Source organism: Mycteria americana, chromosome 3, assembly GCF_035582795.1.
Source record: "Mycteria americana isolate JAX WOST 10 ecotype Jacksonville Zoo and Gardens chromosome 3, USCA_MyAme_1.0, whole genome shotgun sequence".
Taxonomy (NCBI): Eukaryota; Metazoa; Chordata; class Aves; order Ciconiiformes; family Ciconiidae; genus Mycteria; species Mycteria americana.
In genome coordinates, this window is record NC_134367.1 from 48215849 (window position 1) to 48243541 (window position 27693).

Sequence of the window (27693 nt, forward strand, 5' to 3'; positions counted from 1 at the left end):
GCAGGTTTTTTTTTAAATGTTTCCATTACTTCCTTTAAATATTGCACAATTTTCTGAAATCAGAATCGTGTTGCCTTATTTGAAGAAATACAAGAAAAAGAAAAAGAACATCCTAGGCTTCACAGATACAGTTAGTGAGATCTTGCTTTGCTTACTACTCTTGCAGTAACTCAGTTGTGTCTGATGCTGACTGGTAAACAGAAGGTCTATACCTTTTACACATCTGTTTAAACATATTTATGTAAAACCAACAAAGCCACAGGTATGAATGATGCGGAAACCTTTCAAAAAGCAGGCATTCCAAAACTGAAAGGAATAACAGGTAAATCATGTATTAATTTAGTCCCCAAAATTGTTAACAATACACTTGGCTAACATAACTGAAACGAAATTCTACATATCTGAAAATACTGAACAGTTCAGAAGTTTAAAATTGGCATTGATGAAAATATATTCCTGGATTTCCTCTGTAAAGTATTAAACCCACCAGTCAACACTGGGTTTCAATTTAATCATTGTTGAGATTTTGGACTCTGCAGCTATTTCCTGTTTATATTGTGTGAGATACTGAGGATATCTGAGCTATCCTTGCCATTGCCTGTTGTAAAGTACTGCTCCTGGAGAAATATTTCCATCTTACAGTCCAGCACTCTGTCTACATAGAAAATGTGCATAGGTGTTTATGAATATATATTATACATTCTTAGGTAATTTCAAATAATAAGTGTAAGGAACACTGTGCAATTTTTGCACTCTGAACTTCAATACTAAATGCATAAACATTGTCCCCTGCCTATAGTTTTCAAAATCTAAAGCACTACAAATAATAATAATAATTAAAAAATTAATTTCTAAGCAATCATTTTGTTTTGTTGTTAAGACACCCTAGTTCTTTTGAAGCTACTTATTACCTTCAGACCATACAAATTATGTAATATGAGCATTTTTTACCAGTCCTTGGAGATGAGACATATAAACAGATCTGTCTCTATAGGAATAAATAGGAAAACATGTACCAACACAAGAGGCCTTTTTCTTCTGCTTGCCTGCACTTAATCTGTAATCCTTCATATAATTTGAACTGTAATATTCATCAGTTATACACGCATAAAAGTGCTGAGCTTCAGTTCTTCTGTAACTAAAACAAATTAATACATTTGTCTTCATTAGCTGAACATAATGCACAAAAAATAGGTGCAAATTATTTATTTTTATGCAGGTCAAACCATGTATTGAAAGTAATTTGAGAATTTCAACTGCTTGAGCAGTTAATTTATTGTTGCTGAAATGTAAGAATGTGTAGCTAACATATTTGATGAAAGAACTGTTTTTTATAGTTACCTCGGAAGTATGAGCATATTGAAGCAATATCTGAGAGGCATGCTAAGAGACTGAGCTTTATATCAATAAGGAATTGCCAAAACACTTAATGTCTGGTAGCTGTTACGAGCAGAATCTGCCTTAGAGAAGTGGTTTCTAGTAGAAATTTACTGAACAGATGTAACTGAAGCAAAGACATTATTAAAACTTCAGTGTCGGTGTTATAGTACCTGGGACCATATGTATGTATTGCATTGTCAAAGACTCATCTACAAATGTAAAATGTCTCTGTCCTGATATGTCACCCCTAATTAGAAACAAACACATGGTGTTTGCATGGTTTTAGGCGTACTTGATCCGAAAAAACTGCAGCATCAGCCATTTATTTTGTCTGTCTTGCATTTCCTGGCTAAGTATTCCTTTTTCACTGCCTATTAGAAGTGGGATCTCACTTCCCAGCAACCCAGGCTCACTGAATAAATACCACTCTCCACCTAATGTCCTGTGGTTTAACTACAATGCTTTAAGGTTCTTCTGAGGCACCTGTAATAACTGAAAGCAAACTGACCACAGCCTTTCTGAAGGTTATGGGACAGGCTGACAGAGCTGGGACTGTTCAGCCTGAAGAAGAGAAGGCAGCTCAGGGGGGATCTGATCAGTTTGTATAAGTACCTGATGAGGGAAAATAATGAGGAAAGAGTCAGACTTTTTTCACTGGCACCCAGAAACTAGACAAGAGGCATGGGGCACAAACTGATATAAAATAAATTTCATTTAAATGTGGGAGGAAAAAACTACACACAAAAAACCCCCTTCTTTACAGTAAGGTTGATCAGACACCTTGCCCAAACATGTTGTAGAGTCTCCATCCTTGGAGATATTCAGAGCCCAGCTGGACAACATGCCCTGAATAACATGCTGTCTTGAGCAGGTGGGGTGGACTAGACCATATCCAGAGGACACTTCCAAAGTTTCTTAGTACTTGAAATAGTACTGAAATGCAACAGTTTTGTGATATAAAAAGTACTTCAGACTTTTTAACTACAGAATCAAGACCCCTCTCTTTGAACAGTTACTTGAATTAGCATCCAAAAACCAATAGAAGCTATTGGCTGTCTTTTGGTTTGAGCCTACCTAGTTTCATTTTCTGCACCCAAATGATTCCCTTGTAATGGAAAAGAAATTTAAAATTCTGAAAGCTTTTCATAAATCTGAATTCTCGCTGTCTCATCCGGCCCCACTGTTGAGGACAGAATTCTCTAAGTTGGCTAGGGTAAATGAAAAGACTAATACTACGGCTTTGAATCTGTCATGGTGCATTATAGACAAACAGCACAGTGAGTGAAACACTGAAAGCCGATGTTTTTAAGCACGCTTTGAATAGTTGAGGCTTTCTATTCTCACTGTGTATATGATGCACACAGTTAGCTGATGCCTTCTTTTCCCAAAGATCAACCAAAACCTGACTGCCTTGCCTCTGTAATTACTTTAACCTTGTAAATCAAATTGGGAAACAGAAATCTGCATGGAAAAACTTGAAGAGTCAGCTTCTCTTATTTATCGGGGGATTAGAAATATATGGAACATCACTTAATAGAACAGTAGCAGCTGAAACTTATCATCACCTATAAATGCAAAGTGAGACTTTGTAGGAATTCTGACAGCTCCAAAGGTCTACTATTTTTTTTTTTTTAATAACTTGAAGATTGCCCAGATTTAAGATGGCATTGCAGTTAGATGTACCCAAGGCCACTTCGTACCTCACCCATGATGAAACAGCTAATGGCAAAACACTGACATTTATTGTTTTCAGAATTTCTCTTATAGCTTGGCAGGGTGTTGGGGTGTTCTGCAAAAGCATGAACTGGGTTTTCAGGCCTGGACACTTTTGTTATGACCTTGCAGTTTTCTTGTCTTTCAACGTACTCTTGTCTGCCTGCCCGAATCTTCACATATAGCAGAACTGCATGTAGCATTTTGTTATACTTCCTTAATTCAGCTATTTATTGCTGGGTAGTGTTAGACAAATATTTCCCACAAAGAAGCCTGTATTTGCAAACCATTCACATGTGAGTGATACAGGTTTGCAAGCAGAACTGAAAAAAAAGCACTGTATAAATATGAAATACTTTTAGCTGTGGTAAAAGTAATATCACTGATTTTCTCAGTACAGGTTTCAATGAAGGTACCTTCCTGTTCTGCAGCTGCACAGTTCAACAGGGATAGAGAGATAAAAGTGTATTATGATTATGATCTTTTCAAACTGTCTGTGATGTTACAATGCATGAAGAGTCTATGAAAAAAGTTACTAACTTTCATTTGTTTGAATTCAGTATTTAATCTGTCTAAGAGCCATGCTTTAGAGCTGTTTACAATGATAGTTTGAGGAGAGGCTGAGAAAACTAAACTGTGTTATAAAAAGAAAAAAAGAAACAAACAAAAACCCAGAATAGAATATGATTGTCTAATACAATAATGTAATAATGATCTGAGTATTTAAAATAGTAAAACAAAAAAAAGGCCTTTATTCTGTTCAGGTTATCTTGGTCCTACAAAAAGAAAAGGAGAAAAATGGTGTATATTAACTATTAAACCTCTTATCATATCTTATTTAAATTATTAATTATAGACAACCATTATACATGCATTTTTTTGTAATTTACTCACCATGGAGGATAGATACGTTTTAAGCTAGTTACAAATGAATATATTCAAGGATGTCCCCTTTCCAGTCCTAAAACCTTAACTACTTATGAGCACAAGAATTCATGAATGGCTATTGTAGTCCTAAATATCCCATGTATTCATCTAATTTTGGTATCAATTACATTGCATACTTATAGCTGGAAAGTTATGAGAAATTTAATATGAAATAAATCTCAGCTACCTGATCCCTCCTGGTTGCATTTCAGCTTTATAAACCTACATGAACATTTTAATGATGGTTCTATAAAGAAACGACCAGAAATTAGCATGAGTTGGGAAAGGTTATGACTGGGGAGAAGTGAAAACAATTAGAGAACACACCACTTGTGAAAGGGTTTTGATTACATTTGGCATAAAATACTGATTTAAAATATTTCCTGCCTCTTAAGAGCAACTTGTCTTCTGCAAGCCATGCATGTAGCTCAAAGGTGAATATATATACACATACATACATATATATATATAAAGGAATAGTGAACAGCTTTGTTTTGGATTCTGTTTTGAATGTTTGCAGTTTTAATTAGATATGGGGTAGCTTAGACTGTTGTAAATGTCTACTGGGGATTTTCCATTGTAGTTACTGCAACTTAATGAATATTTAATGTTTATAATATGTCTAATATTACAATATGATAATCTTAATGTAGCATGAAGTGTCGGGGTTAACAATTAGAATCAGGAAATATTGACTTTGTTTCATCAGAAATATTAACCCATCCTGATAAATATTTTATCCTGATACATCCTTTGGAAAACAACAGTAGAATTCAAAATTATGTATTTAATCAGAAAGAGAAGGATGGGAAATCTAATGTATGTACAACACAGCTAAATTCAAGTTGCAAGTATTTCTTATATTAGACCTGCCACTTTATTATTTTTTCCCAATATTGTCCACAACATGTATTTAAAGAACTTTGAAAAAGGCTTCTTCATGCCCAGAAGTCTAAAAGTCCATGAGCTAAAAGTCCATAAAGAAGTAGAAGGACAGCTGGTAAAGGAGCAAGAAGTATACTTTTTATTAATATTTAAATCTATCTCATATTTTAATGCAGTAATCATAAATGAATAGGAAACGTATATAAATGTTACTTATCTCTTGGGGTGGCAAAACCTAGATTTTCATACCTTTCTACATTAAGAAGATCTGTGTCCACTCAAAGTTTATTAATATGGCAGTTGTTTTCAGTATACTTGGGAAGTGTGTTTAAACTCTGTATGTCTGGGATGCTTTGCTATTAATTTACATGTACCTTACAGGAGAATGCTGTAATGTCTGAGCATTTCATAAATATAAACCAACAAATTTGCTGTGATGCACAGAGCTAAGAAACAGGAAAAAATATTTCACTTAACATCACAAAGAAAGCCTGTTATCAAAGCTATATTTAGAATCCACATCGAAATCCTGGTGTAATGCAATGATCTCAGGTTTGTTCTATACTCTTAAAAATACCTGGCCAATTGCTACTTCTTACCTAAGTGGCTAATTTTGCTACTGAGAACACCTTTTCATCAGTGGCTTTTTTTTTTTTTTTTTTTTTTTTTTTTAGATTGGTGAGCCTTGATCATTTACTTGGAGTTAAACTGAGATCCAGATTTTGGGATAAAGGAGGATCTGCTCCTGTATCGAGTTTGCAGGAACTGTTGCCTTTTCTTTTGATTTATTGCTCTTCTGTTCACTGTGGAGTGTTGCTTGCTTCCTGTGATTGCCAATGAATTTTAATCCATCAAATCCCCAGTTACGACAATGGCATTACTCCATGACCTGGAAAGAGTCCTCAGTGATCTTTTCTTATGTGAAAATGAGCTGATTTTGAAAGTGGAGCCAGGGACTGGGAACTGACAGAATCCCTCTTCTTCATTTGTTGCTTGGAGACTTTTGAATGCACAGATAGGAAGAATGAACCACACTATGTTGACCCTTCTCTCTGTCGCTTCCCTCCCATCCCAATTAGAGAGGGTTAACGGAGTTAGGGAGCAGAGCTGGCTGTGACTTTGAAAAGAAAAGCATTTCTGTGGAGCTAAAGTAAGTGCTTCTCCTATACCCAGTGCCCCTGAGCTGCCTATTCCTTTTCTATGGCATGTTATAACTGTGGCTGTCAGTCTTTATTACTGAGTGCTGACTATGCTACAGATTCCTGGAAGGTGTTTCAGGCCCTGTGATGCATGAGGCTGTAGGAATTAGTTTTTCCATGGTTCCTCATAGTCTAAACATCTACTCCACAATTATGCGTAAATGAAATCCCTTCCATCTTGTTTCTGTCATGCCTATGACTCCAGTATGCATGACACTTAAGAGAAACTGAACTCCACATACCCTATCACCAGTTACCTCCTAGCAAGGAATGTCTGTTCCAAAGGCCTGGACTAAATTTTGTCTTGTAAAAACTAAAGGAAAGCTTCATCATAGTAACTGATGGACAGAGATAACAGAACAATATAACAAACAAAACTTTCAAATATGATTTAACTAAGCATGCAATCAGTTTGGTGGCAGAACATTTAGTCTGTGATTCTTGATGGGGCTAAGCTATGGGATAAGTACAGAGAAGTGTTGATATGCCAAGACTTAAATGATTCCACCCATCCCCAGTAGTATAAATGATGTTAGCCAGCATTCTTATGGAAATTTCAGATATGCCTACATTGGAGTGAGACCATGACTGCAACTTATGTATATGTACCCAAGCTAGCTTTAGGATAGATAGATCAATCTGGTGTAACCACAATGGGAATGGGCTCATGCTGAAAAAAACCCCCTCAAAACGAAAAAACCCAAAACTCCCTCATGCTGAGTTTGGTGCTTCTTCCTTTCAACTGCTAAAACTAGAACTTAAATTGGTTGCTTTGCTCAATGTAAACTAGTCACATACAGCTTCAACACCTAGATATTAAAAGAATATCTTTCCTGTTACATGTGGCTTTCTCCTTCCAATAAATACTTCAGTACTAAAAGACCTCAGTGATCTAAATTTTGTACCTAGATTCTGAATATGATGGTGTATTCTTAACTACCTTTGTCTTTTGCTTAGGCCAAGTACACAGAGTATGAAATAATGTTGTAAGATAAGTAAAATAGTCTGGGTTTTTAATAACAAAAGAAAAAAGTAACAGGAAAAAAAGACACTATCAGTGGTGTAGGAGTGTTCAGAATGGATTTTTCTGCCTAGCAAATCAAAAGTAACGTGTAACTGTGTCCCATGGGCACCAATTTTCAAAATACCAGACAATTGGTAGTGATTTCTTTTGGTAAAATGCACCTGGAATGACGAAACAAAAAAGTTCCTGGTTCAACGTTTTCTTAATGAAAGAGTTAGCAGAATGCTGCTATTCCTTTTTACTTACTTAGGGCCAAATTCAGTTCTACAGGTCCCAATACACTCCTTTTGTATTTGATGGAATGAGTAAAACAGATTAAGAGTAACCAGGCAGGAGATTTTACTAAATTATAATCTAGTAGGAAGCCTTTTCAAGACCAGCCAGATCAGCAGGATTTCAACATACTAATCTGTATGCAGTGAAGTCTCAATATATAAAGCTTACGTGTTCATAATTAATGACTAAATATATCATTATGTGCATAAATCTCTATATACTGAGTCTTCAGGGCAGAAAACTTATCTATGTATAACTTCTGCAGTATTTCTGAGATTTTATCTCAGTTTTGTACAGATGCTTCAGACAATAGAATTTTATGCACATTTTAATTTTAATTTTAAATTTTCATAAGCAGGTAACTGCAAATAGAAATTATTGCATCCCTTATTGAGTTTGTTGATCACAGGAAGGCACTAAGATCTCTATAATCTATAGCAGAAGGTCTTAACATTTTTCTAGCAGAAATTCTCATTCTTGAAAACAGCAGCTAGAGTGGGATCAGCAAATAATGTATAGATTATGTTCTGTAGTCCCTCCAGTCCCAGTTTGTCATGGGAATAGCTCATCAGTTGACAGAGAAATGAAAGCAGTAGGAACCAGGGAAAGAGAGGGAAGAAAAAGTCAAATATTTCTGCACTGGACTTTTCCCTTTCTCTGCACTCAATGGAAGATTATATATTCATCTTTTTCCCTGATTTTGGGATGGAGTTTTAAATAATGCTGTGTCTGTCCCCTCTTAGTCTTCCCCCCCCATGCACAGACTGGTGAGATTTTTTTCAACTGCTTGTCTTTTTATTGAAGGTTGAGATGTGATGTTCACATTTCTTCACATGGTAGAATTTTATTTGCTCTCTTTTTTTTTTTCCTTCTGTTTTATTACTTTACTGTTATTCATACTGTATTTATTTTGCAAATGTATTCATATACATTGTCTGGGAGTCTTAAAGTTTCTGTTTTCATTTCATTTTTTTCTCTTGAACAGTAAATTCTCTTAAATTAAATACTTCTGATTTTAAAAAATATAAAAAACCAGGACTTGGCCTTCTTGCAACACCTCATGGAAGGGCTTGATTCATTTTTCAGTCCTGTCATAAAAGTGATAGTGAAAATTACCAGTAAATGTCAAAAATCCTTTACATTTACTTGCTGAAATTTTTCATTTCTGCAAGGAAAACCATTTTAACATCCAGAGTGTAATCTGGATGCCTTGTCCATATTCTCTATTTATTTTCTTTTCTTTTTGTATGCTAACTTTATTATCCACAGATCAGACCATGATACTTTTAGACACTTTAGGTGCTTCTGGGTGGATTTTCCATTGCTAGGACTTGCAATCCAGATTGTATCAGAAAAAATCTAGGAGCAAATAAAACCTTAGGAAATAATATTGTTGCTATGCTTCTTTTGTTCTCTTAATAACTGCTTAAATCACTATAAACAGCATTAAAAATGACTTTTTTTCAAAGATCAGATTATCAGGTGTACTCATTGTTTGTTGAAAAATGTGAATCAATGAATTTAGATCATTATAAATCATTCAGAAAAAGAATAGAATTACAGTACTGAATGCTAGCTTTTTCATGGGTATAAAATTTTAAATGTTTAATTTAACAGCAGCAGTATGCAATGCTGGTCATCCCACATTCATCCTTACTTGTAAGATTACCATTTTTAAGACAAGATAATAAGGTATAACAAATACAAATATTGCAGTAGAAACACCAAAGGCCCTGTAATCTGTCTACTCCACAACTATTTGTGCAAAATTTTGCAAATCACCAACAGTAAGTGATACTGTTGAACTGAATCACTATTAGCTGAATGCTTCTAGTGCAATCCTTGTAAACTAATTGTAGATAGGATTAGTCTGTGCTTTATGGTTTCTCTCTATGAATTCCTCAGTTAATTCATTTTTTAAGCACTTCAAATGGACTAGAACTGTATGTGTACAAATCTGGTCCCTAGAATATATAAATAATACATGAAGAATAGTTGTTACTGCCTATATTTAGACCAACAGAAAGTGTGGAAATGAAATGCAAATCAGTTTAATTAGAAAGCAGCCTGTCAGATCAGAAGATGGCTTAAACTGGGTCCAAAATTATTTCTCAGAATCTAATGTTATTTAAGTTGTTGTTGTTAAATATTTATAGGCAGTGTAACACTGAAAATATCCCCAAAATATTACAGTATGCACTTACACTCCCCCAGGCTCTTGTGGACTAATCACTTTCCTTCTTCCATCTGACTGAAGAAATGTGTCAAGTACAGGGTTTTGCAGAGTTTCAGCATAATCAGGATGGTCTGAAATGGTGTGACTTAAGTCCGTGCATGCACAAGAGAGTGGAAAAGAGTTTGTTTTCCTTTCTTTCTGCTTCTCATATAGTCCTGTGTAAACACAGTTTAGCTCCTAGTACAGAAAATAATTCTTTTCTAAGCATAGATGATAAAAGCACAAATTCTTGCAACTTAAATACTTTGATGCCAGCTTTTCCCACCTTTTATGCTGGAACAAAAGAAAAGCCTAGAAAGTTTTGTAATTAATGGTCCTTTCTATGTTTTACTTCCATGCTGGCACACCAACCCTTTGCTATTAACTTTATTCTCATGATAAACTCTAGATATGTAAGAAGAAATTGAAGAAATAAAGAATAAATGGAAAGAAATTTCGAAAGAAAATATAAGTTTTCCAAGAGTGTAAAGAGTATAAAATATACTATCCATGCATTCCTTCAGCTTCTTCACAGTTGATCACAGTACATGAAATAGTCAAATGGGCAGCATCTCTAAAGGATGCTGAGGATTTTTTTTTAAAAGGTATCAAGTTAATGAAAATGCATTTTATTACTCAGCCAAAGGAAACACTGTAAAAATTATAGCTAGTAAGTAGCATTATTATGACAGAAAGAAAAAGAGGTGGGATTCTTTGTATAATTGCATTTATATCACATAAAAGAGGGGATGCCATGCCTTTTCATCTACTCTTTTTTTTCCCCTGGGATTTCTTAACCACTTTAATGAAGAGTTTTTTGTTCCTGTTTTCGAAGGAGGAGAAGAAAAATGATGGCTTTGTTCTCTCCTTAAACATTACACAAATCTTAACGTAGAAAGCACTACTAACTGTTGTGATTTGCCCTCTAACATTCAGAAAAGAAAAGCATTCTCCATTGGCATTATTCATTAATTAATGCAGATTTTAAAACACTCATTGAAAAGTCCTTATGCACTATATAAAGAAAAAGAAAGCAGATGACATACAAATATATGACACTACCCTTTGAACTGTCCCTTGAAATATTGAAATGTTCAAAAGCTGCAAAATTATCACGTCATTTTAAAATACTGGATTATGAGAAAGAAATACGTTAAAATAGGAAAAATTATATCCCTGTTATCCAAACACACTTAACCTTATCTTTCTGAATGCATTGCTACCTGGTACTGTTAATAAGTAGGTGCTTGGAAGGTATCTTAAGTGCCTGACAATCTATCAAAGAGAGACTTCTGTGACTTGGTCCTGAAGAATAAATGGTTATTTCTTCTTTTAATAAAGCAATAGTATAAAGTGTTCATTACATATCAGACCTTGGATTAGCTTTAGGGTAACAAGCTAAGAAGCAACAGCCTGTAGATTTATGTATATTAGACTAAATCTACTGCAGGATAATTAAAAGCCTGATGGAAATTGAAAGATGAATACTATTTGGCTGGATATAATAGTTGGGCATGAAGATGTTTGGGACTAAGTGTGATAGGACTTGTTGCATCAAGTTGCCTGGCTTACAGGCAACACCAGCTGGATCAAGTTTTGTGCATATATATTTATATACGTGTGCATGGGTAGGTTTGTATGTATGTGACCAGTGTGACTGTGGTGAGATGTAAATGGCTTTTCAATAAATGTTACGGTTGTAGAGGATATAGATTTTCCTGTGACATTATATTACATTTTATCCTTATCGGGAATAACTAACTTTCCTTAAAATATACGCCATGCAATATATGTTCCCTGTGGTCTCTTTAGGTTCTCCATACAGAGACAAGATCACTATAGCAATTCTTCAGCTGCAAGAGGAAGGCAAGCTCCACATGATGAAAGAGAAATGGTGGAGAGGCAATGGCTGCCCAGAGGAGGAAAGTAAAGAGGCCAGTGCTTTGGGAGTTCAAAACATTGGAGGAATCTTCATCGTGCTGGCAGCAGGATTGGTGCTTTCTGTCTTTGTGGCAGTGGGGGAGTTTTTGTACAAATCAAAAAAAAATGCGCAGTTGGAAAAGGTAAATATTGTCTTTTCCTATTTTATTTTATGTATATGGTCAATTTAAATAATACTTTAAGAATTTGGTAGCCAAATATAGGTGATGCATACTGATTGTTTGTTGTATAGTACAGTACTTGTATAACAAAGGATCACAGCAAAGTACCCAAAGTTTTACATTTACAGCTTTTAATTTGTCTTCAATGTGTTTAATTGTAGCCAGATTTCAGGACAAGTGACTATTTCTCTTCTTATTCAAGCCTGAAAAAAGACAGCTTTTTACTCCTGGAAGTTCACTGCAGTTAATTTTATGGATGAAGAAGAAATCCGAAACTGTAATGGGAAACAAATTAATCTTCTACAGATAATTTTGATTTTCAAAAGACAAACTGTCTGTAGCTCAAAGTCAAAATCTAAAAATGTCTCTATAGAAATGTTCTTTACAGAAGTTTATACTTGCAAAGTTGTCCTGGTAGCGTCTGGAAAATATTACATCAGCGTGATTTTTTTTGGTGGGTTTACTACTGATATGATGTCCTGTAATTTCAAACTAACTCAATTTTGACAATTCTAGTGTTAATTTGTTCTGTACTTGCAATTTATACAACCACAATACTGTAATTGTGCCAACACTAGTAATATTTTGTGAAATTCTTAGTTGGAATTATCATTTTTGCATAATAAATATATCTCTCTATATATATGTACCCATGTTTAAACCTAAACTCAAACTATATATTTTATTGCTATGACATATTCTGAATTTTAAAAATTGAGAGAAACTGTTGGATTTTACTAGGTCTTTTTCTTTTTTTCTTCTCCTCCTTTTGAGGAGCTTGTGACCTATGGCAATTTCTATATTTCTATTTAATAATTTATTTAATAAAATCAGTAGTAAATCCAACAGCTATATTTATATTGGTATTTTTCCAGATGCTACTGGTGAATTTTTGTAACTTGAATTATTATTCAGAAAATTTACAATTTGTTTTCACTTCTTTTGAGGCAATCTATTGGTATGCAAGTGTCCTGTTATAAATATATTGTTAAAGAATTTTTTTTCTAATACACACAAAGGCAGTGTGAGGTCACAAGGTCCTAAAAGTTTGAACATGGGTACATTTTATTAAATTGTTAAAGGACCATTTAGATCCTCTTCTTTATGATACTACAGGGTGATTCTTTTCTGTTAACATACTATTGGAATGTTATGTTTCTGAAATGAATTTGTGAGGAAAAAGATACCAGTTACTTAAGTAATCCATGTAAGTCTCAGTAATTTTTATCCACTCGTAAGGTGGATATGGATTTCATATGGACATCAGTATAATTTGGTTTAGCTTTTCTGGATTTTTAACAAACACTCACTTAGAAAAACAGGACTGTTTTGATAATAATCTTGTAACATGAGTTCAGTATTTTGCAGGGTATGAATGCATACCTTACGTGACAATAACAGCATGTTGGAAGTTGTGTGAGGAAGCAAACAGAAACTTAATTAAGGACTGGTTTCTCTAAGCTGTATGTTTTTGTGGTTTTGGTTTTTGGGTTTGGTTTTTTTTTTATTTGCTTCTTTTTTAATTTTTGTTTGTTAATGATGGATAGAGATAGCAATGACTGGAGGTATCTGACATTTTAACAGTACTTGTACCAGAAAGGTCTCATCATATCATCAGGTTCTGAGATACTTTAAAAAGTTAGGACTGAATCTGAAGCAGCTGAATGAGGCATGTCTCTTTCCTCTCCTCCTTGCTGCCAATCTCTTCCCTTCCCTCCCCTCCCCTCCCCACTACACCCACATACCCTGATGTCAGGAGACCAGTAAAATTTCAGCAGAACTTTACTTATGGAATGAAATTAACAGGAAAATGATGCCAGCATCCCTGCACATGGCCTACCCCAGCATCCCCTTACCCACTCTTCTCCCAGCACCCACAGACCTTCAGTGAACATCTTCTTCCATCCTCTCCAAATGTAGCATATCACCTTTGCCTAGGAGAGGGAGTAGCAGCAGCCAAAGGGGAGATAAGCAGTACTGTCATCTGTCTCCAGTTTCTACATCTCCTCTGCTGGTATAAGTAAACCATGCAAGTAACTCTGCCTTGCCTATCCCACGGGGAGAGAGGAGGCACCTATTTTTGGTAACATTTATAGTTTCATCCCTTTAGAATCAGAGTATCATTCTGGCATTTGTATAATGCTTGTCAACACTTGGAGACAGGGAAGATCAAAGGTCATATTAACAACCAAGGAAACAAAAGAGATCAGGTAACTTCAGCTGCTGAATATATGGAGTATCCTAGGATATAAATGGGCATATTAATATGTGTGTCTGCTTTTTAATGTTTACAAAATACACAGTTGCACTTCTAGTGGGGAGGCAATGCGGATTTAAAGTGTATAATCAAGATATGGCTTTTTTAGCATTTCTATGTCACCCTGCTCCTGGAGCGCACATGTAAACAGAGACATTGGCTGGTGTGAACCTAGTTGGAGGAGTGAAATCTTGAAAGGAATTGAGCTCAGAAAAGCAACAGACAAAATTGTGTTATTTGCTAAGAAACTGTTGCATCTTGTAACCAAAGTGGTTCAGAACATCCCTGCTCCTGATGTGCTCAAAAATCCAAAGGAAACATGTGCAACTAGCTGTAGTCTTTCTGGGGAACAGATGTCAATGAGCAGAATACCACACATTAATTCATGCCACCACAACACTTTCCACACACAGAGAAATTCCTCTTTTATTGACACCTTTCAAAAGCAAAGATAAGCCTGCATGTTATCACAGTTAGACTGTCAGTCACTGACACTTAATATGGCTAGTTTGTTTGAAAAATGAGGGTCCTAATTTACTAAGTATTTTCTAGAAGGTCCAGATCTGATGAAAGTGAAAAGAACAATATATGGATTCAAATCTGCTGTAATTTATAGCCATTCAAAACTCTTTGAGCCATCAGCAGGTCAGAACTAGGTCTGCTTGTGAAAAAATAGCAGTTGTACATTTTATTAATTTTGAACTGTTAAGTACTTCAAAAAATGTGAAATGAGACACATGTCAGTGTCCTTTAGCTGTTTGTTTCACGAGGGCAAATCTGGTCATAGACTTCCTATAATACGAAGTACTAGATTAAATCTTGGAGTGTACTGAAACAATAACACCAACAAAGTATTTCTGGAGTTATATGATCAAATCATAACCTAAACATCAGTTAAATTAGCCTCTCTGAAATAGTTATTTGTTTATAATTTATTATAAAAGCAATAAAAACAATAACTAAATTGATACTTGTTTGTATTTTACATACATTTCCCAAGGAAGACAAAAACAATTGAACTTTCCATGGTAACTAATTCACTGCTCAGCTACACAACCGAGTTGAGAAAGATCAGTCCGGACAGCTTATCTCACAAGGTACAATGAATGAGCAGTTAGCAGGAATGGACCCAAAGCAGACATCAGTAACTGTGACTATACATGTGTGTTACATACAAAACAGTGTTTTAGTTACAACTGCAGATACTATTGAACAAGAAATTCTGAATGCTGAACTGTGACCTGTATATGACACTAACTGTATCTTTGAAGATGGCACAAACATAATTGGTTGACTCTTGCCCAAAACAAATTGTTTACAAAATTTTCAAACAACTTCTGCAAAATGCACAAACCATGTTTTGGTTTTGATAATGTAAGAATAACAGGAATAGACGTTTCTGATCCTAGCTGGCTCAAAAATTCATGCAGCTTTACTGAGCTGCAGAGACTTTAAGTTATGGTAGTATTTGATCTTAAACTTATTAGAAATTGTGGTTTTGCTACAATTGCCAATAATTCTGAATTTGCTGTCTACCTCAAACACACATTGAGTAATGTGATAACCTGGGGTGTATTTTGAGCTAAATAACTCCTCTAGTCCTACTTAGTACATAGTCTCACTGATTTTTTTCAGAGGGAGTATTGGGAATGACAAAGCATTGTCCTTGTCTGTGGCAGAATTTTGACATTCCAGTTGACACATCAGGAAGGGGTAGGAGGAGATGCCAGGTCAGAGGCTGTCCTGACTGCATTCTTACAAAGTAACCACAAGATGGTGCCTTCTAATTTCTCAGAGCTAAATTTAATTGTTACTTTTTAGTAGAATTTATGTCACAATGCTCACCTATTTTTTAATTGCAGCCTTTCTAAAAAATGCTAAAGGCTTGTATTCTTTCCTATTGTTTATAATACAAACATCTAATTATGTCATCTGCTTGGAAACATGTTATGAAGCAGACCTTTTTTATCTAGCCAATCTTGACAATAAATGCTCAGTCATTTGCATTTTATAATTGCTTTTGCTGGTGAATGACCTGCTCCCTGATTTTAACAGGCACTCAGAGGGCAGTGAATAAGCAATATTAGAAACAGAAGCCATTTAATACAATTACTATGTCCTTTTTTTTATTGATGTGCTTCAATGTGTTATGGATTTATATCCATTTCATACATTTAGTTTTGTATAGCTCATATTATTATTATAAGGGCCAGGGAAAACATTGACCTTGAAGACCATTAATATTTAACATAATATATTGATGATTCTCAGTTTGAGAATTTATTGACCTTTCCTTCTTTTTTTTTTTTAAATCTTCTCCGAGATCACTTCCATTTTGATACCACCTTCACACAGTGATTAGATATTACCATAAATGTCAGCTACGTGGAAGAAACTATGTGTGCACTATTGAAAACTTTAGGATGAAACAGTATTGCTGAAGACAGTGTCAAGAATGTATAGCACATTGCTTGTTTTCACCCTTGCAAATGGTTGTCCTTGTACCTATCCTGGTCATGGTTTCTTTGGAGAAGGTGGTGTTGGCTTGAGAAGTTATCTTGAAACTTTGTTTTATTAATGTAGTGACCCACACCCTTCCCAAGAGGCAAGGAGGGGCCAAGAGCTGCTAGGCTGAAAAAGCTGTTGTGCTGTAACCATATACAATTGACACCAAGTCCTGATTGTGCTTCTCTCAAATACGGTTTAACTGTTCTTGATTTGTTTACATGAAGTTAGTGTAAATGCTAGAATGAGTTTATTTGCCAAGGTCCTTCTACAATCTGTTTGCACCAGGATAAATTTAATTCATTATGTCTTAGAATGCTTCTTTTTAGAATTGAGGTGAGCAAAGTGCATACATGTAACTTGTCCTATATGGAATAGTCTTACAGGAAGAAGTTAATCAGTACTGAAGTATTGTGGATGTTTCTTTATCAGCAGGATATGTAGAAAGTCAGTATTTCCATCTTTGTTTTAATTGTTATCTTAATAACAGTGCAAAACAAAATTACCACAATAATTTAATATGAAAAATGAAAAGATTTTTAGGATCCTTTCTTACTTTACCAGAATATTTTATGGTTTGGGTGTTTTTTTCAAATTTTACTAAATTAGTTTTCCTTAAAGTCTTTTTCGTTACTTTCTCAAAAAAATGCAGTTATGTCAGTGTTATTGGAGTTCAGAGAATAATCCTAATAGTTTAATATCAAAAGCCTTTGATATTTGGGACAGTAATTTATAATAGTTTTGGAACAACTCCAAAGTAAATCCCAGCCTAGTGGTTGTTTTTTTTCCTTTACAGGGGGAGGCAAGTTCAAAAGATTTTAAAGTTGAAAAGCCTGTTCCTCAGGCTACAGTAAACAAAAGAATGTGGGCATTCTTGGTAAATCAAAGTAAAAGCTGTGGGATTTATATCCCAAGTAACTTTTATACAATGTACAGTCAGTGATGTAGTCTGTATTGTCATGTCACATTTTGTAATGGAGTAACCTCAGAATTTTTAATGTTGGCTGCAAAAAGCAGCAGCAGCTGTGACAGCTCATAAAAGGAAATATTTTTCCAACTTTAGCACATTGCATTCTGCAGATATGCAGTTGGAAAATTGGAAACTTCTATCATCCTGTACTCCCTTGAGCACTGTATGTGGATGTATAGACTTGTATGGCTAATTTGTGTGTGTGTAAGTGTACAGATTCCTTGAAGTTGAGGTATTAATTATAATTAAATGCCCGCTTGGAAGCCACCTAAGTACATATTACAGAATATTTTCTAATGGAAAGAACTGTTACAAAAACCAGCAAAACAAACAAAAACCCCCAAAACCAAAATTTTCACAGAAAAAAGATATGAAAAGACAAAAATGGAAAAAGTGGGAAAAAACCATTTGACTGACTGTGGCATTTTAAAAATCTTTTGCGAACAATAAAACATTAAAAACAAGATCTCTATTTTGATTTTTAATTGCAACTCAACCAATACCTATTTGGTAATGGACCTTGCTTCTGAGGTATTTTTAATATCTTAATTTGTATCATTCAAGAAACAAAGAACAGAAAGATGAGAAATGTATGTAAAGCTGACCATTGCACAAGTACAAATGTAGGAATATGATTTCAGGAAGCTCACTATCGCTCCGTAGATATTCACTCAAAGATCAGGGCTTAAATTACAGGTCTGAGTTATGGAGTATTTTATGTTTGACAAGAATTTAAAGTTGTATAAAAAATTTTTGGAAACCCCTGCATGGCATTTATTTTATAGCAAGTATAGTTCACTTTCACTTCTCAGTAGGAAGAAGAAACATTCACATTATATAATTATTGGCTCCTCAGAAAAAAAATTTTCTTCATTCTCAAGGAAAAAAATGTCAGATTAGAGAACATTCATGTCTTTCTAATAATTTTTCATTGTCTTCCCCTACATATTACTTTAACATGTCATGTATACAAATATTTTAATATATAAATGTTAATCTTTACATTTTTAATTAATCAGCTATACTATAGCTAAGTGTAGTAGCAAACACAGTTTGGTTCATCTGCTTTAGATTACTTTGACTTTTGTATAAGCCAACAAAGTAACAACAAGCACTTCCAGCTGCCTTTTAGATTGAGAAAATATCCTAGACTGCTAGGTGAAACCATGTAATTACAGAAAAACGGATGCTAACCATTTTGATATTTTATAGTGCACTATGACTATAATAGTGTTTCCAAAACAGTAGAAACCATTGGTATTAATACTAATAGTCTCTCTCTGTTCAATATGATTTGAGGCCATGCCAAATTTTATGTTAAGTTTATACTATCACACTGAACTATAAAACTAGTATAAATTTTTACAGTGAATCATGTACAGTGGACTTTAGCTCAGCAAACTTTAAAAAAAGCTGCTTAGATACAGCTAAACTCAGGTAAGAAAGGTTGTATTTATTTTCTAAAATGTCTCTGTAAGATGGACTATTTATTTTCAAATTAAACTATATGGTGTTATATACAGTATTTTAATCCAGATAGATTCATACTTCAAAGGATAAATTACATATCATCATCACTTCTTTTCACCATGCCTGAAGATCAACAAACCTGACCTTCCTTGGATGAACAGAGAATGAATTTAGATCTAGGATCAACAATGATTTAACAGGTGAATGAACTTTCACATCCAGTGGCTGAGAGCGCAAGATCTCAGGTGACTGATTTCAGTGTAATCAGGATCATCTCTGCTGAAAGGCAGAGAAATACCCTGTACAGCTGTGATCACAACATACAGAACCATTAAAATGTTGCATTGGATATCGTTCTAAATCAGATAGGCAGTACCATGTATTCTGTTATTTATTTGCTTAGCGGCAGATACATGGCTGAAGTACTATGAATTGCTATCAGCACTTACTAAACACCTGGCAGTCATTTGTAGCCATTGTCCAGGGACATGGTACTGCAGTAGTATGTTCTGGAAGAAGACCTGGACTGGTGTGGCAAGCTTCACACCAGTAGAAATTATTGCCACTGACTGAAACACAAGTGACAAACAGTACTTATCACCACTGATCCAATTTGAAAACCCAGAACCAAACTTAGGAACCTGGAGAAATCTGAGACTGTAAGCCTCTTTCACAAGAGGTGGAACTGAATAATAAGGGTAGATAATATCTTCTGAATGCTTCCCTTTACTTGTCCAACATAGCACCTATCTCCCTGGGATTAAGCTGCCATCATACCCCTATTTCAGCCAGGTAATGGAAGCGCAAAATGACTGCACCATCCTGGTCTGATAAGAGAGTAGGACTGTGTATCATCTGCTTGCTGATGACACCACAGCCCAAATTATTTCATTATCTCCTCAGTGGCCTCATATACATGTTGAAAGGAGAGATGACAGGATGAAACCTTGTGGAATCCCGCATGAGAAAGAGCCCTTGGGGCTGATGAGCAATTGCCCTATGCCATCCTCTGGGATTTCTCTGAGAGGAAAGAGTGGAACCACACAAGTGCAATCCCATCTGCCCCAGCCTAGGTCCACAGGTGAGTCAGAAAAACATCATGGTCAGTGCAATGGCCAGAAAGGCTGCTGGCAGAGCTAAACAAAGCCACCTTTGAAAAAGCTTTCTGCACTGATAGGAGTTCCCCATCAGCCACAGGAACTAGTGTAGCTGTCAGGCTGCACTCAGACTGGAAACCAGGTTAAATAGTTTCAGAAGACTTTAAATGGAATCAGAGTTGCTTTACCAGAAGTCTCTCTCATCCATCAGAGTGCATTTTGTTTTGTTAGGAAATACGTTTTAGAATTTGAGAGTGGCTGAATTGGTTTTTTGGACACCAATTGATAATTTATTGAACAGATCATTTAAGGCAAGCTGAAATCTTATTGCCCCACTGGGAGACACTAACAATCTCTGCTAGAAGTGGCCTGCAATGAGGTCCTATATGTCATCTAAGTTCATCTCATAACTATCAAACTCAGTGAGCACTTGAGCCAGCAGAAGATTATTTCAGTGTTGTTTTGTTACAGGAAGGGTCAGTCCCATCAGATTCTTATTGATCCTCTCCATAAAATAGCTACAAAAGTCCTTGAAACAATCAGCATTCAATTCAGTTATCAGGTGAAGCACCTAACGCTTCACCAAGCTGACTGGAACAACACTACTGGTCTTGACTTTGTAGATACTATGGTGGAAGGAATGCTTAATTTACGGAATTATAATTTTCATTTTACTTGGTATTGTTGTCTGTATTTGAGTAGGCAATAAAATCTCCCACACATTTTGGCCTGAAAATAACTTCCTAAAATGGCTGCTTATTCTGCTTCTACCAGAAAAGCAATAATTGCTAAATCTGAAGTTGAGACTACATGGGTGATATTTTCAGCTAATTGATGTGAACTTAGGCTGCAGTGTACCTGTGCATTATACTTGCTATGGATTGGAAATGTACTACATCAGAAAAGTCTGTGGCAAAACATTTTTCATGTAACCATATTATATATATATATATATATATGCATATACATATATATGTGTACAACTTTTGATCAACAATCATGTCTAGGACTAAATATATACCTAAGCAACTTAAAAATCTGATCAGTACAAGTACACTTTAACTTCTTTTGAAATGGTAATGCTTCAACTACAATGAAACATGATTTCTCTTTTTCTGAGGTTATTTTCATTCCATTAATTGTTCATCTCTCTGTGATCCTAAGTCAACATTTTGCTAGGATTCGTGTTTCTGTCTAGGGGGTTTAAGATTGACAGGTTTTCCATATACACATTCAAAATCCCTGGAGGAGTGGCATATGGAAGCAGAAACTGATAAGGAAGGAGAGTTAGGGTAGCTCTGTGCATTCATTCTCAGCTAACTTCAAGAAGATGAAAACCAGTCTGATTGATATATCCTACTAGATGTTAGAACACTGACCCATAACATAACAAGATGATGCAGGATTACTGCTGTTATTGTTTTAAGAAAATTAAACAAGGCTTCAAATAATATCTGACACACAAGACTGGAAGTAATGAACTTCTTAGTAAATCTTATAGTTTTTTATTGAATGTTTACAGTCAACTTTGTATTAACTGCATCAAAGAGGGAAAAATATAAAACAGCAAGCAAGTGGAGATTTTTCTATTTAAAATACATTGAATTAACTTAAATCAGAATGTTAAGAGTGGTGCAGGCATGCCATTCCTGTCTTCCTGTTGCTCTTTTTAGGCTGTTAAAAGCAAAATCTTTGGTGATAGTCTCACAATTTTCTGTCTAACAAATGCTAATATGATTTCTAATTACCTTCCTAAATTCCTATAAAGCAATATAATGAAAACAGTTTAAGTATTGTCTAGCTTTCATCTTAATACGTACATGCAAAGATATGTTTTTTCTCAGGCCGTAAAGCCATACGCAAGCTGTCTAAATAGATTGTAAACAGTGGTAACATTTTGCAAAATTATTGTCTTGATTCCGCATGACTTGCGAGCTGTCAGTTGTGGCAAATGAAAGAGGTGTCAGTCACTTCTTTACTCTTCTTAAGGAGATGAGCATTTTCAATATTGCTTTGTGTTAAAAGGCTAAGAACTACAGTTCTGATTAAAATTTTCTTTTGTACACTTAAAATCCCCACTTAGAATTGCAGCTCTTTTTCCTAATGTTTTATAGTGTTTTGCTGTAACAAAACAGTTGCACTTAACTGCACTAGTGTTTAGAGAACTGTGTGCCTTCTGTCAACTCTTCTACTATTCGATTAGATCTAAGATGACTTGGAGGCAGCATTTACTTTCTGGTAACATTTAAGAAGACAACTTATGATTTTGTAAGGGTTGGTGAAAAATCAATAATAACTGACGTTCTTGTAACATGCCTGCAGTGTGGAAGGTAAGTCAGGGGCAAAAGGTTATTTTCCTTGAATTAAGCAGAGTCTTGTAATATATACTAAAAATGCTCAGTTTCATGATGGACAATAGTTTTGAAATATAGCCTATATGTTTGGTAAACATTTCACTGTTTTTCCCTAACAATCTGTATGGTCAATTGAAATAATGGTTGAGACATTGGATTATATTTTCTAAAATTATATCTGAAAATGTCATTTATCTGTCACAAAAAAATTATTCTAGAGCTGCTTCTTTTTTTCATGTCTTATTACTCCACAAGTTGTATCCTAACAGTGAAAGAACACAAAGTTTAACTGTACAGAAAATGGAGACTGTACACAGATTGGAATTAAAACGAGACAAGAAAAGAATTTCTATTTAAAAAAAGGTCAAGCATAAAGTATTCCTTTGTAAACCTTTTTTGAACATGATTTTGCAATATGTGGGAAAACTCTTCCTTATAATTCTGAGATAGAACCCAAAGAAGAATAAGGATCCAGGTAATGAACTTTTACATAGCCTTGAATTCATCTTTTTAAAATACATGAGTGAGAGAAATTTGAAAGAAAAAAAAAATAGATGTAATATTTCTCTTTTTCAGTGCTCAGTTACCTAAACAATGGTACTGTCTGGGAGCTAATACTGTTTACTGTTTACTGTTTTCAACATATGATATTTTAAAATACAAAGCATACATAAAAAATCTCCATAAATGAAGTAATTAAATCATATTTTTAATACAATATATGCAGAGAAGTTCCCATGAACTTAATTTATACAAAATAATTTGAAAACACAGAATAGAAGAATTTCCTGGATAAAATAACTATCTCAAAATTGTGTTAACTGCCTTTTTAAGACTGTCAGTCTTGCCAACATTTCTCACTTAATGAGTTTTCCAATCCAGGTAAAATTCTCAGATAAAATGTGTTGGCAAGTTTCTTGAGATCTCATTTTCAGGATAGTTCAGAATGTTGGCATCAAGTGCATGTATTTTCTTACCTCTTGGCTATTGATTGTAATCCTCTTCCTAGTGATATTACCTAAAAAATTATACCCTTTGGTAAGTGTTTGCAGATCTTTGCAAAATGTTTTGGTGGATTGATACATCTTGAAAAGGATTCATTCTGTTTTTGCAGTCTTGTTAGATGTCTTGGCAAAAAAAGACAAGGGACACAATCTTGAAAGTGTTAAGCGCTAATGCACCATTTTTAAATTTAGAAGGATTTTGTTCCTCAGAATGTTTCAGTTAGGTCTTTGATTCCAGAGGTGAGAGCCATATAATGGCTGGAGGTGGTGTAATGCTGAGAGTTGCAGCATTTACTTCTTAATGGATTCCCTGTGAAATTCCTGAGTTAAGTGCTAGGTTCCCCACATAGTGAAAATGCCAAGATCTGCAAGCCTTAGCAATTTAGCCTGTAAGCCGTCAGGAAATATTAAATTAAATCTTGCCCTTTTGAAAGATTTCAGGGCTAGTTTCAGATTCATAATCATAACTGCAGTTCTGATGTTAAGCATCAGCACTTTCTTAAAAAAAGTGGAAGTGTAAGAGAATTGAATATTTTCTTTCAAAGTACAGCTGGATAAGAAGGAGGTACAGTTTCCTGCTTTGTACACAATGCTAAGCAAAGATACCTTATGCATGAAGACCTGACATATTAGAGCTCAGACCATTCAATTAGAAATTTTAGCCACCTCATTCACACAATGAAAGCCATAAGTTCTGTCTTGGATGTCAACCCAGTGCACCAGAACATTTTTAAAAGGGATTGCTAATGACCGTCCATTGCAGAAGTCACTCCATGTAGCCAGCCAGAAAAGACAAATTTTGTCTTAGAACTTTGGCCTCTGAAGGACTTGTGCTTGACTCTGCACCAGAGAGATATACCTTCCTCTCCTTTGGATTCACAACTTAAACTTTTCTTAGTTATAGGTGGTTAAACCCTTTCTATCATAAGTTGAGTAGGTGTCATACCTTTATTTCAAACTCAGCAGGAGAAAGGAATATTTGAAAGGAAGCGTATCACAGCCAGAGTACGATTTCCCTTTCCTTCCCATCTGCCTATTCCCTTATTCATGCAAAGGATTAGGGAAGAGGGCATTTGTTCAGGATTTGGGGGATTCAGGTTCAGTTCTAACCCATGACTGAGACAACTCATGTTTGCACTCTTTGCACTAAACAGAATTTTACATAAACATATTGAAGTTTTCACTGAAACAGGAACTACCACTAAAGCCTTTCCTCTGCCATATAATTCCTAATTCTATGCTATAATTGCTATAATTCCTAATCTACAGAACAGCCTGCGCTCTCCCTCTCTCCCTTTCTCCTGCTCTGCCTCTATTAACTGCTTCCATGCAAAGTGGAACAGGATCAGTAGGTGGAAACTGCAAATATTTTTACCTTGAAATGGTCTAACACCTGTAGGTTATGGTCCTTTGCTGAGACACTGAAGCTTAAATCTCCTCCAGCAGAAGACACTATTGAATTGACACTCTCAAATGTGTCTCACATTCAGCTCTAATGTTCCAGCTGATGAATGCCCAGAAGACAGTTGTAATGTCTGCCATGTGTCCTTCTTTAGCAGTTGCCACTTTTTTTGAGGAACTTGATTTGTTAGGTCCTTTGAGAGCACACCTACTGAATTGATGACCTTATGCATGGAGAACTTGAGTGCGAATTCTGGTGGCATCCAGGACTAAGCCAAGCACCAATGTGTTTAGCAGAATTTCTACTGAGTATGGCCAAATGACAAACCTATAAAGTTTAATGTGGAAAACTGAGTGCCTTAGTGCTCAGAGTGCCTTCAGCCCTGGAGGTTGGAAGCTGAATGCAGATTTTGATAAACACAGATTCAATTTAGGCTCCCAAAGAAGTAGGTAGGGTGAGGTGCTTAAATGTTTTCTGGATCTAATCTCCAAACTCCAGGTTTGTATGAATAATGGAGATGTAACAGTTTACAAATAAAGCAGAATTCTTGACTGGGGACATAAATTAGACAATTATATATTGCCTGATGAACTATCACTAATCACACAAAATCAAACAGTAATCAAGAGATATTTACTGTAATTCCAGGTGCTCTGTCTCTTTTTTTTTTTTTTTTCTTTTTCCAGATCCTCTCCCTGGACTGGAAATTAGTTATTAAGAAAGCAAAATGCAAAGGGCTAGATTATACCTCAAACTTGCTTTGAGTGAGAGCAATTGTCAGAGGCTTGTCATAACATCTCAGGCTCTGGGATGTGTTATTTACTTAACACATTTCTCCACTGGAGAACATTTAAGTTAAGTATATGATAAAAGTGGTTAATTCACAGACTCCAAAACTAAGACTCCTCTTCCTTACTTCCATATTTCATCCATACCCCAATTCTCACACTGAGGAGAGGCCAATTGCTCAGCACACTATTAGCAGTTGAGAATTCAGTCCGACTGAGGGAATAAGGGAGATTTTATTTTACTTTTCAAATTTCTTGCACTGTAAAATGGACAAAGGGCTTTGAAGATCTAGCTTTTGATGAAAACATGTTAATAAACTGTTTTTCTGATAATATGCTCTTCATAAAGATCAATGAAACTGAATATTTTTTGCAAATATATACTCCACAAATGATAGTCAGTAGTGGAAGAAATGTTCAGATACAGAAGATATTAAAAATAATGGAGTAGATATTTGCTTTCAGTAATGGGTCTGCATTTTAACAGTATTTAAACATTAATTTAGGTAAACTTCCTACACTAAGGCTTGTTGTTTTCTTGAGGGACAGCTATTTAAATCATACAGAGATGAAATGTATTATTTTGAAATATAGGCAAGGAGATTTTACCAAATACCTAATATACATGTTACATTCAGATGCTATCTGGTAAAGTTAAATTATGTTAACAGAACATCTGTTTGAAATGTTTTTATGTATCATATGCATCCATAGTCAGTAGCTGCCAGATAAATAATTGTAGGGACAAGGTGATTTTTTCACTGAGTCATCACAGCTTGATAAGTCATTTTAATTATTATGTGATGCATATTTAAGAGACGGCAATTTGCTATGAGCTCCAGGCTGAGAAAAAACAAAACTTACAGGACTGACAAGACTGTGCCAATAGAGTGAATCTGCTTCTAGACACTGCAGCTAGATATTTCTTACAGGTGTGTTTTTTTTTTTTCTTCTTCCTCTATTTCCCTCTTTAGAGGTCCTTCTGTAGTGCCATGGTAGAGGAGCTAAGGATGTCTCTGAAGTGTCAGCGTCGATTAAAACACAAGCCACAGGCCCCTGTTATTGTGAAAACAGAAGAAGTTATCAACATGCACACATTTAACGACAGAAGGTTGCCGGGTAAAGAAACCATGGCATAGAGGTGGGAAACCAAATACCCCAAGCACAAACTGTCGTCTTTTTTCCAAACAACCTTGCGAGAATGTTTCCTGTGGAAATATGCAACCTGTGCAAAATAAAATGAGTTACCTCATGCTGCTGTGTCTATGAACTAGAGACTCTGTGATCTCAGCAGCTGCAATGGCCAGACTCGAATCACAAGCATCATGGATCAGCCAAGTTATGCGGGGTTACACTGTTCGTCATGGGTTTCCACCATTCTGAATGAATGAATGTTCCATGTGAGTTTTGTGGCTGGTTTCAAATGCAGTCTCAGTGAGAAATTACAGGTTCCTTTTGAAGTTCAACGGTTGCCAGGAGATGGAGAATAAATGTCCAAGACGATACTAACCATGGAAGGAGTCTAGTAAAAGTAATATCTCAGAACTGTAGTGGAACAAGAAACTGTATGTTCTTCTGAACTTCCAAGCATAGAAGAGTTGGTAACTGCCGGTAGACTGAAACTACCATCTGGACAGGTGATATGAGCTTCCTGGATGGGAGAAATGTTAAAATGAAGAAACATGAATCCCATGAATAGAAGGATAAATATGAGGATGCTCACCTGCTTTTTGGACTGTCTGTGTCACTGAACTAAGTAAATAAATAATAATTAAAAAAGAAAAACCAATAACTTAAATTTACCTGGGCTGGAACTTTGATCTAAAAAAACAACAACAAAAAAATCCATAATTTTGACCCAATTTTTAGATGAATGAAAGTTTCCTTAGTACAAAGGAATGTATCTTACAGCCTTTAGATATAAGCAACTACTTTTTTTCTTTAATTGTGAAAAGAGGGAGGGGGGTGGGAAGCAGTGTATTTCACACATAGAGGGCTTGCATTTTAGCCTGAATGGGTTTTGAAACCCTTGTTCCTGCTACTAATTGAACTCAATGGAGCCTGTGCAATTCTCGCTAATATTGGAAGTGGGATGGGTCACGTAAAAGAAGTGAATGTGGAGAAC

General features: G+C 35.3%; 1 protein-coding gene across 1 annotated transcript in view; it reads left to right on the forward strand.

The window, feature by feature from the left end:
• The window catches only part of GRIK2 (glutamate ionotropic receptor kainate type subunit 2), a 445724-nt gene extending 418237 nt beyond the window's left edge, over positions 1 to 27487 (forward strand). The window contains exons 16-17 of the mRNA XM_075498454.1: positions 11432 to 11682; positions 26543 to 27487. Of these exons, the coding sequence (XP_075354569.1) occupies positions 11432 to 11682; positions 26543 to 26707 (416 nt within the window). The 3' untranslated portion in view covers positions 26708 to 27487. The remainder of the gene's footprint in view (positions 1 to 11431; positions 11683 to 26542) is intronic.
• The last annotated feature ends 206 nt before the right edge of the window (positions 27488 to 27693 follow it).